The 15,427-nt window shown below is 39.0% G+C and overlaps 1 protein-coding gene across 1 annotated transcript in view; it reads right to left on the bottom strand.

The window, feature by feature from the left end:
- The window catches only part of LOC117489543 (R3H domain-containing protein 2), a 52,552-nt gene that overhangs the window by 18,927 nt on the left and 18,198 nt on the right, over positions 1 to 15,427 (bottom strand). The window contains 10 exon segments of the mRNA XM_034138904.1: positions 2,312 to 2,420; positions 3,177 to 3,317; positions 3,866 to 3,925; positions 5,978 to 6,056; positions 6,708 to 6,831; positions 6,977 to 7,063; positions 7,623 to 7,664; positions 7,913 to 8,135; positions 8,262 to 8,416; positions 9,060 to 9,217. Of these exon segments, the coding sequence (XP_033994795.1) occupies positions 2,312 to 2,420; positions 3,177 to 3,317; positions 3,866 to 3,925; positions 5,978 to 6,056; positions 6,708 to 6,831; positions 6,977 to 7,063; positions 7,623 to 7,664; positions 7,913 to 8,071 (801 nt within the window). The 5' untranslated portion in view covers positions 8,072 to 8,135; positions 8,262 to 8,416; positions 9,060 to 9,217.

Raw genomic sequence — 15,427 nt, 5'->3', positions numbered from 1 at the left:
AACAAGTCACATGATAACAACAGTAGCATGCGATGGAGAGCAGCTGCTTGCAGTCAAAACAAAAACAACAGATTGGAAACTTTGCAAACTGAGTGTTTTGAGGGGTGGGAAAAGTGTGGGAAGATTTAACGTGATAGAACAAAGGGAAATGACAAATATGCAAACGCATTAGGCGCCAAGAAAATGTGTCAACGTTTCAAACAAACACTGTCGGAATGATGAAAAAAGTGTGTGAAATTTCAGCAACAACTATAGCATATTATTCCTTATTATTGTAATCCTTTGTGGTTAAAAATTGAAGTTTAATGTGTGGTTTAAAACCTAAATACCTATGTTATTAACTTCCCTCTGAAACAACATAGAGATGTTTTAGTTGTGAGATTATTATCTGACTGCATACTGTTGTTTAAAATGTGCATCTTGCACCATTCCTAAAACTGTCTGCAGACGTGCGAGGCCTGTACTACGAAGCCGGATTTTCGCTTAGCGAGCTAACTTCAGGGAAAACTCTGGGTTTCCGGTCCTACGACGCTGGTTCTCTTCTTACCGGGGTAGATCTCCATGGTAACTTATGCTGAACGGCTAGCCTGGTCCGGAGCAGGTTAGGTTCCAGGATAAGAGATCAACTCAGTGAAAGCACCGCCTGCTGACCAATCAGAGCTCCGTGTGCGGAGTTTAAAGCGATCAAGTCTGACTATTATAACATTAGCGTTAAGAAAGCTTACTTAAATATCTGCCACAAGTTAAGTAACGGGATCAAAGTAACATTACTTACAGTCCGCGGCACTGTGAGTGCAGACTTCGATGTGTCCCATTATCATTCATATCACATCATAATGTATCATATATTTCCTTATCTGAGTCAGCTTCTTGAGCCGTAGGCTATCTGGCCGTGCAACACTCACAGTGTCACATACTGTATGCAGAAGTATTATTTTAAGCAACACATTAAGTTGACGAAACACTCGAGTCAAATGTAATTCAAGTCAGATCCACTCGTGTCTTAGGGCAGTGATATCATAAACCTGTTAATGTACGCATTCAAACACTTTTTTTTTTACCAGCTCTTCTGAATTCACCTCGCAGGTGCAACTATGTGGCTTTTATCCTGGATAAAGTGTTTAAGTCATGGATGTTTAAAGTTTAACTTCTTCATATTTGTCAAATATTATACTGTCAGTACGCTTGTCCCTGTTTGTGATTGGTCAAATGTTGCTAACCCCGCCCCTTTCATGTGAACGACTCGCACTCAGCCGGACGGAGAAACCCTGGCTTGAGTTACCGAGTTGATAACCAGCATCGTAGGACCGCTTGGCGAGATCGCATTTGTTTTGTGTTAGTTAAGCCAGATAACTCAAACATATCCAGGGTCTGTTGAACTGGATTCGTAGTACAGGCCTCTGGGTTACAGTTGTGTGGCTCACACTCAGGATATCAACAAACAATGGAGAGATATTCAATACATTGCAAATTGAACAGTGTGTGTCATTTTTAGAGACAGTATCAATAACATGCAATCTACAGCATATGATTGCCCTGTCATTAGTTTAGTAGTTGTTCTATCAAAGTAATAACTCAAAACAAGGGGTGGACAAACCTGTGATGTTTAGGACTTAAACAAAAACTAAATGTGGCGGAAGAGTCACCTCCATTTTTAGAACCAAACCAAGTCTTACAGATGGTTAAATCTCCCTCCACATGCTAATTTTCACCTGTGTGGTCACACCCACCTGAGAAACTCAAATAATGTACAGTTATCTCAGTTGAAACTCTGCATGCTCTTACACAAAGCTACAATTGTTTCACCGATTGAGACTCTTCTGTTAAAATCCCTATATTATTTTGAAATAATGGAAGGGTTATTTTGAATAATTCACACATAGATGATGCTGCAGCACTACCACTCCTACTTCCAGATGCCAAGTTAACCTGGGGGCTCAACACTGGAAATCTGTGAGTGTTGGATTCACAGCCCAGTTGGCATCCAAAGAAGACTCTGCCTTTTTTCATCTGAACTGGAAAAGGTTTAAAGTAGTTATATTCCATCACATCAATCTCTGCCGACTGACAGCTAATTTAACAAAGGGACAAAAGCCACATATAGAATATATTTGTAAGTAGATCGGCAGATTCATTTGATTCGTAGACACAGATCTTTACACCAGGAACCAGATTCATTTTTTTGTTTTTTAAAATAGTGATTTGGGGTATAGCCTGTGATAGTAAAAACTAAATAATTCCTTTAACTACTGTGCCGCTATTGTTCTATAGTAGGATATATGTAACAATGTGGCGGTACAATGCAGTTTACCTGGTTATCATCCTTGTCCATGCTGGCATCATCTCTCTTCAGGATGAATTTCTTCTGGAAGTCCATGTTACGTTCATCTTTGATGTGTTCAGAGAATCTTTGTTCTGGGCTGTAAAGGACAAAAGACATGATTTTAACATACTATACACAACTATAAAAAAACATTACTTTACTGCAACATTTGAGAAATGGAGAAAATTAGCAAGGCAACAGCAAAAAATAAGTACATAAATTACTTTTCTGACAAATAGACTGTCAATTGTCAGCAAAGTAAAGTAGTTTCAATGAGAGAGGGTCCCTCTATTTGTTGTGTGGTATTTCATATTTTAACCATAAGAGTGACTAACCCATTTCCCTTGTCACTGTTTAGGGAACTTAAAGTGGTTTCCCCATCCCTAGATTCCTCATCAAAGAGTGTTAACTGGTGTTGATTCCTCCGGCTCGGTGATGCTGCTTTCAGCTTTTAAACAAACCTTCCCTTGGATTACAATTTGCTGCTCGCCAAGTGTTTGGTTCAGGTGGTTATTCATCCTGCTCACACAAAGTGTATAGTTGTGGGATTCTTCTACTACCCATATGCTGTGGTTGTAACAGGAATGTTTGTTTTTGTGTGTTGTCTAAGAGTGTTTACATTACTTCTGGATTTAATTTGCATACAAAAGCCCCTACCTAGACCCTATTGACACCATTATAATCCCTGTATTAAGAAATGTCTGAATAAAGTATAATGTTTCTTTGACTGTTATATATATAAATTCTGGAATCATTTTAGTACATTCTTTGCATACCTATATAATCATCGGAATAAGATATCAGTTAGACTACAGCTGCTGAAGTCTGAACCAAAGTTAAGAGCAGCTCTCACATGCGAGTGTTGCCCGTCTTGTTGATGATGACAGCCTTTCCCGTCTGATCCACATTGTGGTCCATGCCGAAGTAGGCCGCCACGCGGTGAAGCAGCATGCGGTGATAGGACGTCATCTGAGGAAACTTCTTATACTGGTTACTGCGGAGGACACAAAAGATGGATTAACATATGATATTTGAATACTACACTGCAAAATGTGTTTAATGTCCAGTCTGTAAAATTAAAAGTACTAAGAGTATAAAAAGAAAAGAACCACAGCATTACAATTAATTGGTAAACTGTCTCTTTTGTTTGAGGCTGTAATGTGTACATTTCTTTTCAGCATTTAAAATATTTTGAGAACATAACCCTCTTAGGTTTGTTCTGCTAACAAATGGATTTGCATTCTAAGGGCTTGGGCAAAACACCAGGCTGTCTGAAATAAAAATGGTAAAAACTCCAATTATTCATTGTTGTAACCTTGGATTTTCTTCTGTTGTCTTGTTCCCTACGTAATGTTCCTCTCAGAGTTTGCACTGCTCTGCTAACAGGGGTTCACAGAGTCCAAAGCTAGAAACACTGTCTGGCTAAACTTAAAAAGAAAGTCAACTACTACATGCCATATTTATCTTACTAGCTCAGGAATCTATAAATAGAAAGGATGGCTGTAGAAAGTCTAAATTTAAATACAGGAGAACGTGGCTTACTTGTCGTCATTAATGAACTCCAGGATATCTTGTTCTAGTTTGAGCAGCATCATTCGATCCCTGTTGGGCCAAAGGGGGAGAGGGAGAGAGAGGACGGGAGAGATCAGAGGGGTGTGTCAGTGACTAGAGTGCAGCGAGCATACCAAACAGAGATCAAAAAGGTATGATATATAGTGTTGAATTTTTGTATGACAATGTATTACAAATGGTGGTCCTTCCCAATAAATATTTTTCAAAATTGTGTTTTTATGAGTCCTTTAAAATACTGGTAGCAATCATGTTTTGATTTTTGGGGGTTAAAAGACACTTGACATCAACAACTAATCTTAATACTGGTACAGAGGATGGAGGATAAATACTGTGCAAACAATGCATTGTCCCTCCTGGAATATTAACCCTTGGCTTAGACAGTAAAACAAACAATGTTATTGCTTTACAAGTTGTCGGGTATTTTGCTTTTACATGTTGCATTCGTTATTGCATATTAGCATCAATGCAACCAGGCTGCATAACATGTAAGGGATAATGTGCAGCGACGCGGTCATTATGGGGAAAAGAACACCGACAGGCAGATCAGGAGCCCGACACGAAGCGGAGGGATCTAGATCGGCATGAAGGTGTTCTTTTCCCCATAATGACCAAGTCGCTGCACATTATCCCGCTTATTACATGGCCACATTCTCAACAAAGTAATGATATGACTCCCAATATTAATTGAAATGCTTTTATGGATTTAGAAAATGATTTTATTGATTTAAAAAAAAGTTGTATGTATTGATTTAAATTGACATGCATCCGCTAAGGAAAATAGTCCGTTGTTACCGTTTGAAAAACGTAGCAACGGCAGGAAGGCGGAGCTTTTTGATTACAGATTTGAAAACATCGTTGCTTGCTTTAAAAGTAGCACAATTCATTATGTCAAACCTTGGAAAGTATCTAGATATCCCTGCCCTAATGCCAAAGGAACTGCACACTGAATATGTTTTGCCGTTTGATGTCTATGTCTGGACCGCTGCGTAAAAAGGAGGGTTTCTGCCCGTTACTTCTTCGCTGTTTTCTTGTCGCTCTTGTCTTGTCAGTTAGAAAAGCAAACTGCATGCAGTTTGCTTTTCGGCCAAACTGTATACAGTTAAATCGAACGGACTTGTTTGTGCAGATGTGAGCGTCCTTAACAACGGTCAATAAGTCCTTGACAGCGGTCTGTCTGTTCTGGATTAACAACGTGTCACGTGTTCTGAATTGACCAATCAGAATCGAGTATTCAACTAAACCATGTAATAATCTGCCTTAAAAGTCACCTATCATGCTATTTTTAGGCAATAGCATAGGTCTCAGATAAATAAAAATATATAAAAAACATGTCTATGAAGTGTTTTGCTCAAAATACCAAACAGATCACCCATTCTAGCCATGCCTCATATCCCTCTATTTCACTTCCTGTTTCAAAAGTGCTGATTTGGGGTATAAAGCTTTAAAAAAAGAAAAGATTCATAAAAAAGAGGGGCGGAGCTTATGTCTGCTCATGCGGGAGATTCTACCGGCAGATTCTGCGGTGATGAAACGCCATATCATGGATTATCAAGGATTATTTCTGAAACAGTATGGAGCTCAAAGGCTTTCTCTCTTGCCGGTTATACCACAAGGTGAGTTCCTTTTGATATCCAACTTCTTCACACACATGCTCTCCAGTACAGGTTAGCTCTGAGTGTTAGCGATGCTAATGTGAACACCGACCATATTACATCCAAAACAGTCTGGCATTGTTTCTGATAGCAACTTTCTGATAGAGCTGTGGGTCCACATTTCCGATACGACGTCATATCGGACGCAAATCTGGATCAGCTCCGTTGTACCTCCGTTTTAGAGATTTGGGTACGGAGGAAAAGAGAGACGGTTTTATTTTCTGGCGCTGCGTAAGTTCCCCGACACACCGGGGATGCATATTTATGAATAAAAGAGATCAAAAAAAGTGCATTTTGCATGATAGGTCCCCTTTAAGCTAAATTTGAGATGAAAGTGCAAGTGCTTGTCTTTATGACTTAAAAGTATGTACCTAGTGAGCCCATAAGTAAATATCTGATCTGATGATTACAGCTGTGGATAATCTCGTACCTGGGATTGTTCTTCAGTGTGTTGACCAGAAACTCATGGACATCGATGCCCGTGGAGTCAGTGTATTCCTGACTGGAGTCTAACAGAGAGATGGAAAAGGCAGGGTAGGAACACGTTGGGAGACTTGTTACAGTAGGTACAGTAAAGAGCAAGTGACACTTCCGTAAAGTAGGTTAGAAAGAGCAAAGTCAGAAGGATTCCAAGCATAGCTTCTAAAATGGCACCCAAACACACCGGCAACAACTTAATTGACATAAACATAACTATCAGAGAGGATGAGACACCAGCTCTGTTTTTTTACGCACAAACACACAGTCTTTCGGGATCATTTTTCACTACACTAGACAGTTGGGCTAGTCATTTCATCTCAGATGCTCTAATGATGCCTGAGGGCCTCAGAAGAGAAAAGGAGTGAGGTAGGTAATTTGAAAAGAAGAGGGAGGGATCCCATTATCTTCCAAAGAAAATTAGCATGACATGATATTAGATTCAGTATTAATAATACACTGGACATTACATTTACATGTAACAGTCGTGACACTACAAAACATTTAAAAAATGATTAATGTGGGACATTTTAAATTACACCGTTATTAAGCATTAATTGTATTTGAGAAAGAAGAATTAATAATACAAAAAATAGCTCAATTTATTAGCAGCTTTTAATCGTATCTTGTTCAGGGTTACAAAATGCCCAAGCCAACAGGCTAAAAAACATATTTGGCCTTACCACGTGACAACATCTTCCGTGGAGCCTTGTCCTTCTTCTCCTTCTCTTCATTCTCATACTCGTCCTTTGAGGACTTCTCCTCCTCCTTGTCTGACGGACAGCTGATGTGAAGCTGGATAATTTCCTGGAAAACCACATTCCATTGCTATGAGAAAAGTTGGTAACATTTCCATTTGTCTTTATTCTATTAAGTTATAGAGGAAGTTGCAGGCTAGGCTGACACGGTTAAGAGGAAAGTTAGAGTTAGGGGTTACAGAAATAAACAGTACCGATTCTGGAGGTCCATCAGTGGAGAACGGACCGGAGGACTCCTCACATACTGCCAGACTCCGTACCAGCTTCAGCTTGGCATTAGACTGAAACAAAATCAAATATATATATATACATATATTACCTGTAAGGCTAAATGTAGTTGTTTTTATGGATTTAAAATGTCAGTTTTTCAAAGTCCCCCGCTCAAAGATGAGAATAGTGATACAAGTCAGCAAGGTCTTCTTAGAACAAGCACAGCTCAAAGGAAATTGATAGAATTAGGCAGTAGAGAAAAAGAATTGCGAGAAAAATGTAAATGAACTTCTGAGCATCTTGATAATAATAAATAATATGAAATGGTTAAATACATTAAAGAACAGGTGCATGCAGTGAAGGGAGCACAATCAGCCTATTCACTCTTTTGTATTCTTGTGGATTGGTCAGGTCATTCACAGTACTACTTTTAACCCTCCAAAAGGACTTAAGATGTTAAGCCAATGATAACAGGAAGCGCACTGTGGTTGAGAGGCTAGTAATGGAGGTCATCTTATACAACAAAGCAGCAAGCAGTTAAAATAGGGAGCAGGATTACAACGTTATTTGGGTTTAGAAAATATCTGGTTTTGTAAAAAATAACAAAAACAGTGACAAGAGATGGCTTACCTTGGCCCTTTTCCTTCCATGGCTGTGATTGGGAGCCCGTTTCTGCAAGAGAAATATATGATTTTACTAACAGTAATAATAACACTGGACATTGAATACACATAGAAAATCAGCAGCTATAGATTTAACTAAGGGCCGAAATAATGTAATAGGTAAAGTTATTGCAGAGCCTTTAAATTCATTCTAATGTCCTTCTTTGTGTTCAATTATCAAACAAACACATTGTTGTAACACATCATATAAATATTGTAAATGTCACAACTGTCCCTTTCATGTTATCAGTTCCTCACCTGTGCATCTTGTGGGGAGCTGTCCTCCGGCTCCAGGCCCTCTCCTGTCCCTTCTTTAGTTCCCTGTGGCAGAGGGGAGGTCTTTCCTCGACTGCAGGGCTCGATGAGCGGCCCACTCTCTCCCTCCTGCTGGATGTCTGTTGTCAGGCTCACCGACATCTTCTCAGGGGAAGGGGAGAGGGTGGGAGTAGGGGACGGGGTGGGGTGGAGAACCCAGGAGTGGCTGGGAGAAAGAAATTAAGAGAAAAGAGAGGAGAATTCAAGGTTCAAATTAAGATTTTGACAATCAATAACTTTAGAGAAAGACACATACAGTATGTGTGCAAGTGTACAGTAATATAATAACTACCTGTAGGGGGTACCAGATCTGTGCTGTACTCTGTACAGTGAGTCTGGAGGGAACCACGCAGGAAGATAGGGGAACCCACTAAGGTAGTGTACTGGGCTGGGCTGCAGCAGGGGGCGAAGCGCAGTCCATAGCAAGCCTCAGCCTTCGGGATGGGGCTGAGGGGAAACAGCACAGAAGAAAGAAATGTTAAAAACTGTATTAAAAAAAACGAATTGACTGTGTTAAATGAATGGTCTTTTCGGCATAGTTATTCATATTTCCAAATACGTTTTTTCATTATCGGTTCAGGATAGGGAAAGAAACCTAAAGATGTTAAAGAATCTGAGTGCAAACTCACTCCAAAAGACAAGTGTTTTAAAAAGACAAGTGTTTTAAAAACACACACACACACATCTAACCTAACCATATACAGTTTGCATCCTAACACACACACCTCAAAGCCCTGCCTTCATCTACTCTCACACTATGTGCGGTATTTCTTTAAAGTTCGAATTTTTGTTAATGTTTCCTACAGTCCTTCTGATTTTCCTACTTGCCAAGAAGAAAAAAAGTCATTATCATGTTATAACCTTGTCATATTTATCTTTTAATACAAATGTATAAATAAATGTTCTTTAATGTTGATTCAATTTTCCCCTAGTGTATCAAAAAGGGTATTATATATATTGATATCCTATAATCTACTGCATGGAAGCTAGAAATTCCAGTTTCGTGACATCACAACAAAAGACACATCTTTAGTTGAACAATAATAAAAGATCGTCCACATGCACAACAAAGAAAGGCAGCAATATTTACAGCGATCAGGTGAACTGAAGAGGCAGCAGCTAGCCAGTCAGGCAAGGGGGAGGGGCACACCAACAGGCCAGCCACCACCTCAGCGTCCTCCGGGGTGCCTCTCTTTTCTCTCCCTCCGGCTCAGTGCAGCAGCATGGTCTGTCCTCCAGTCAGGAGCCCTGGACAACAAGAACAGAAGAGGAAGACACGAATGACGTCATGTTTCACACACCGAGTGACTCATCGCTGCTGCTGCTGCTTCTAGCAGGGAGGGGGACAAAGCAGCAGAAAGCTCAGAGCACACAGGGCTGCAGATCTCTAGAGCGTGGGCAACACTCTTTATGAATGGAAAATGTGTGTTTTCTAAGGGAGAACTATTTAAAAATGGGTTTCTTCCCCAGAATTTAAACTAGCAGCAAAACATAGAAGATGATAGTACATTCTTCTGACCAGCTTTGGTTGAACATAAAACATAAACACTCAACTATTCCCTTTCAAACCCTCATTCTCCTTTATTATGCAGCTGCAAGCTCATCTTATTCAAACTTCCAATCAAAAAACCCTTTTGTAGTTTGTATCTCAACTGTATCTTCATCAACAAAGCATATCCTATTCATTAATAGTATTCTCTATTTTCCATCCTGTCATTTTCATCATTAAACCCATTTTTCCAACATGTAAAAAGATAAGACAGAACTGCAAGCAGCTTTGGGGTGAATTCTTGCTATGAAGCTGTTGCTAAGATGCCTTAGGCAGTACAGTACACACACACAGATGAAAAGCAATCCATATGTCCTACAAGCCTACATCATCTGGTATCACAGGGTCAACAGCTGCATAAATTGTGTTGAATTAAAAATGATAGGTAGGCTCAGCATATGCGCACATGCATGCGACAGTGTGATGAAGCACAAGTGAATACAAAGGCGTCAGAGGCGTGATTGTTGGATTGAATGCATGCAGCGCGGATGAGCGCCATTCATGCATGTCCCTGCCTGTACTGCTGTGCTGTGCTGTGCTGCCGGATAGATGAGATGAGTGAACAAACTGGGCAGGGATTCCCAGTGTGGGGAGACCCAGGCAATGCAACAGCAAGGGCGTCATCGGCAGCAGCATCAGCATTACAACACATCACTGACCAGGACACCCACATGCCCCAACCTCGCTCTGCTTATATAAGCCAGCAATACAGCATCACAGAATACAGCCAAACTATGCACTGAAGGCAGATGCCTGACAGTGTCTTTGAAAATAAATCTCCTTTTGCTAGCTTATACATATAAAGTGTGTTTTTGCACAACAAGAATGAACGGTTTTGTTTTAGAAAGAGTGTCAATCGGACCAAGCGGACCAATGTCATAGCAATGGCAGGGAGCGGCTGCAGGACAATTTGTGAATCAGAGCCAGAAATGGGGTGCTTATGAATAAACCAGATTCACCCATTCTCTCCCCCTCCACCCATGCCTCTCTTATGTTTCCTCAGTTCTCTCCTCAACACTCCCTCCCGCTTCCCTCACAACACACACACAAACCAGCCTACAGTGTTGCCAAGGAGATGGGAACGTCATACTCAACTGCTGCCATTTGTGTTGAGCGAGTAGCAGGGCGAAGAATGATATTAAAAATAAATATGTGGATTGCAGTGTGCACATACTGAGAGGGATGCAGGAAGAACAAGGCAGGATGCAAAAAATAAATGATGCCAGGTAATGCTTTTGCTGCTGTTAAGATTTCTAAGAATCAGGAAAATTCTAAGTATGTGATACAAACAACAATGAGGAATTGCAGTCATTCAGGTCATTATAAATCATAGCAGCAGCAGCAGCACTGCCTGTTGTGTCCCAGCTCAGTCAGTGTGTCGATGGGCCTGATGTTGACATCTCTCTGCCAACTGCCATCATCATGACATGAGGTTGCAGACATGCAGAAGGGGAGCTGATTCACACAGGATTCTGGCCGGTTACGTCATAACTAAAAGGGGTTATCGACATCATGTTGGTCTTATAAAACCACATTAACATGCTGGCTGGTGTTATAGAGCAGGATGCTTTGATCAAGCAAGTTGATAACCGCTTTAATGTACTTGGCCAGTTCACAAACAACAAAGTAACATGATTTATTTTTGTTAATGGCCATTTTTAGAAACACCCAAACTTGTATTGCACACCTGTACAATTCTTGACCTAAAGAGTACTACTAAATCAGTATGGAACCTTGTCAGGACTGCCTGTACAAGTTTCCCTCCTGTGAAAGCTACTCTGAATATTTAGAGATACAAATATTTATCAGTACAAAAATAAAAAACAGCTTCCTACAAAATGACAGGGGAAACTTTCCCATCAACCTCATTACACTTTTTTTTTTTTTTTTTTTTTTATGTCAATTTATTGAACATGTCAGAAACAAAACATACATCAATACTAATAATAATATATATTGCTTCTTCCTTTTCTTCCTTCTCACTCATAATAATAATAATTATACCAAAGTACAATAAAATAAATAATAATGATAATGCAAAAAAAAAAGAAATAAAAAGAAACAACAACAATAAATCTTAAATTAGTCTCTGTCGTGTTCAACAGGGGCAAGAAGAAGCTTAAAAAACTTTTCTGGTCCTACCCCTTCTAGCGTACATTTTCCTTGCAGTATAAATGAAGTAATTAGGTCATCGTCATCAGCGACATGTTTGTCTTGATAGTTTTTACAAAAACAATCAGGAAGTAATTACTTTTACAATTACAGGAAATAACAAAAATAATTTTTACAGGTACTGTTCATAACCACTAATGGTTTGGCTCTTGAATAATACTTTCATTTTATATAAAGTTGTACAATTCTTCAGTGCATCACTACATTTATTCCACAGACTAACACCTTTTGATGAGATGCAATGAAGTTTGGCATTTGTACGTACGGGTGGTTTTTTGAAAATGCAGTTTCCTCTCAACATGTGCATGCCTTCTCTCCGTGTAAAAAGTCCCTGGACACCATGAGGCAAATGATGATTTGCGGCCTTGTACATAATTTGAATGGTTTTATAGTCAACCAGGTCTTGTAGTTTTAGTGTTTTTAGTTTGATAAATAATTTATTTGTTGGTTCTCTGTACGAAGTTTTGTGTATAACTCGTATTGCTCTTTTTTGCAGGATGAAGATAGGATGTGTATTTGTTTTGTATGTGTTCCCCCAAACCTCCACACAATACATCATGTATGGAAGTATGAAGGAGCAGTACAGCATAAACAAGGAAGCTTGATTAACTAGGTATTTGGCTTTATTTAGAATTGCTATTGATTTGGATATTTTGGCTTTGATATAGCTTATATGTGGTTTCCAACTTAATTTATTGTCTATGATTATTCCAAGGAATTTTATTTCCGTTACTCTTTCTAGTTGGACGCCATTTATAGTGAGTTTCTTCTCTGTATTGGTCGACCGATTCCCAAATATTATGAGTTTGGTTTTGCTTGCGTTCAATGTTAATTTATTTTGGTCAAACCAGATCTTCATCCTGCTCAGTTCCTTTTCCATTGTGACCAATAGCTGTTCTAGATTGTCCCCACAGCAGAGTAGACTTGTGTCATCTGCAAAAAGAATGGTTTTAACAGTTTTTGATACTTCACATATGTTGTTAATATACAGAATAAATAATAATGGCCCCAAGACAGAGCCTTGAGGCACCCCGCATGTAACCTGTAGTAGTTGTGATGTATGACTTTGTATTTCAACGTACTGATTCCTGTTATGTAGGTAGCTGGATAGCCATGATAGTGCAACACCTCTAATTCCATATCTCTGTAGTTTTTTTAATAATAGTTCATGGTCAACCGTGTCAAATGCTTTTTTAAGGTCCAGAAATATCCCTATTGCATATTGTTTCTTTTCTATTGCCTTAGTAATGTGTTCCATAAATTCTATAACTGCAAATGATGTGGTTCTGTTTGCTCTGAAACCATATTGTTGTTCATAGAGTATGTTATGTTTGGTGAAGAAGTCATTTAGTCTTACATAGTAGATTTTTTCCAGTATTTTAGAAAACTGTGGGAGCAATGAAATTGGTCTATAGTTTGACAGTACATGTTTATCTCCAGATTTATGTATCGGTATGACTTTAGCAGTTTTCATTTTATTTGGAAATACACCGGTTTGTATTGACTGATTACAGATGTGAGTTAGTGGTTTGGCTATACATTCAATAATGTTTTTAACTGTATACATGTCAATATCATGACAGTCTGTAGACCTTTTACTCTTTAGTTTTTTAACTGTGTCAATAATTTCATTTTCATCAGTCCCTCTTAAGAATATAGTTTCCTTCACATTTATATCTTTACTTTCTACACCTTCACTACTACCAGTATTTGGAATTTCCCCAGCTAGACAAGGACCAACATTAACAAAATACTCATTAAACTGTTCAGCAACTAAGGTCATGTCATAAATGACTGTATTGTCTTTTGACAGAAAACTGTTTGGGTGCTGTGCTTTTCCATTTCCTTTTTTAATAATGGTATTTAATACACACACTCACACGGGTATAGATGGTCCACACAGGCCGACATACAACACCCACAAAAAAATCCTCATCAGCTGTTGTAGTGTAGTGCAGGGCACGCTGACCCACCTCACACTCAATACCAAACCTCACCGCCTCTTACATGGACCCTTCTGATGACAGGCAACCAGCTGAGACACTGTGTCCGGTTACCACACCAAAGACTGCCAGCAGAGTGTGAAGCAGTGAAAGACATCAAGCAAACTATCTGTCTGGTCACCACTGTGAGTATGTGTGTGTGGGTTAAGGTGCAGAGAATGTAAATCCCCACTTCAGATAGTAGGCTAGCCGCTAGGGATGGGCATTTGAAAGCAAATGTATATTCGAATATTCGACCCCCAAAGAAACGGTTAACCGAAATGTACATATCCTATAAAAAAAAAAAGAATGTCGGGAAATGTTTTACAAACGTTTTTTGGGGGAATTTTGAAAAATAAATAAATAAATACATGTTCAAATAAGTATAGAAACCAAGTCGAATTTGTCAAATGTATTGAACTGGTGATCACAGTTTGAACAGTTGACAGCTATAGGCCTACAGCTTTCATGCTTAAAACATAACTTGGTTTTTAAATGAAAGAGGGATCATACACGAACAACATAACGGGTTAGGGTAACGTAACCCTATTACAACAGAGATCAACAACCTATAACAGGGCCTATGCACAGAATGCAGCTATTCAATACTCATTCTTGTTTAAGAATATGAGCATGTCTACTCAGGGGAGAGGCGGGTGCGGAGACGATTCACAATCAGGCCAGCTGTAGAGAAGACCCTCTCAGCTGGAATTTGGGCATAAGATGAGGTTTGAGTCTGCGTGATCTGCGTGTAGGGAGGGGCAGCAGTCATATCATTAGCTAGAACTAGCTAGATCTGATGGCTTTGGACATAAACGCGAGTGAAGTATAACCGGACGCGAGAGAGAGAGAGATCAGCACCTGCAGCTCTGCCCGCTGTGAGGGAACGGTGAGCGGAGCAAAACACACCTTTAGACCTAACACATTTAGCTATGGCACTGTCATATACATTGAATTATTCCATTTGATAATATGTAATCAATTTAGGCACCCCTCCCAAAAAAAAAAAAAATTACAATTAAAATATTTATAACTCATATTCTCATATTCGAATACCTGAATAATTTCGAATATTCAAATATTCGATTAATCGTTCCCATCCCTACTAGCCGCCTCAACATTCAAGCTGGGTCAGGGTCTCTGCAATAAGTAGCAGCAGGGCAAGCCAGAGAAATGAGAGGAATTCCACTGCATGGTAGTGAAGGAAGTAAAGAGCTGGTTAAACTGATCAGATAACTAAAGTCTTGTTCACGATACAGGTTGAGAAAAAAGCCACAGCTTGCTACAGTTGCCAAAAATACTAATATATATATGAATTAATTTGTGGTTTTAAAAACATGCTCAAAGTTAATCTACACTGTTGTGCTGTTATCAATTACGTTATTTCATTCCTAAATAATAATAAATAAAAATAAATCGTTCAACATTATCCTTTGTGATCATTTGCACTTCTCTAACTATTAAATAGACAATTAAAATGTTTATTTTTATATAACCCTGTTTATACTTTAATTGACCAGGGAAATTATAAGAGGATACCTTTGACTCTGGGAACTTATAATAAGCTTTGGGGTTTTTATACTTACATTTTCTACATCAATAAATTCATTGACCAATTCTCATTCACTTAAACTGGCACAATGTAAGGAAAAACAACGTGGAGGAAAATATCCCTACAAAAAAAGGAACAGTATGAGATTATTTAGCTAATAATCGTGCAATATAGTCAATGACAGTATAGCTAGTAAAGACTGA

The sequence above is a fragment of the Trematomus bernacchii genome, unplaced genomic scaffold (assembly GCF_902827165.1).
Source record: "Trematomus bernacchii unplaced genomic scaffold, fTreBer1.1, whole genome shotgun sequence".
NCBI lineage: Eukaryota > Metazoa > Chordata > Actinopteri > Perciformes > Nototheniidae > Trematomus > Trematomus bernacchii.
Note: the sequence above shows the minus strand (reverse complement) of the source record. Positions and strands in the feature narration are given on the sequence as shown.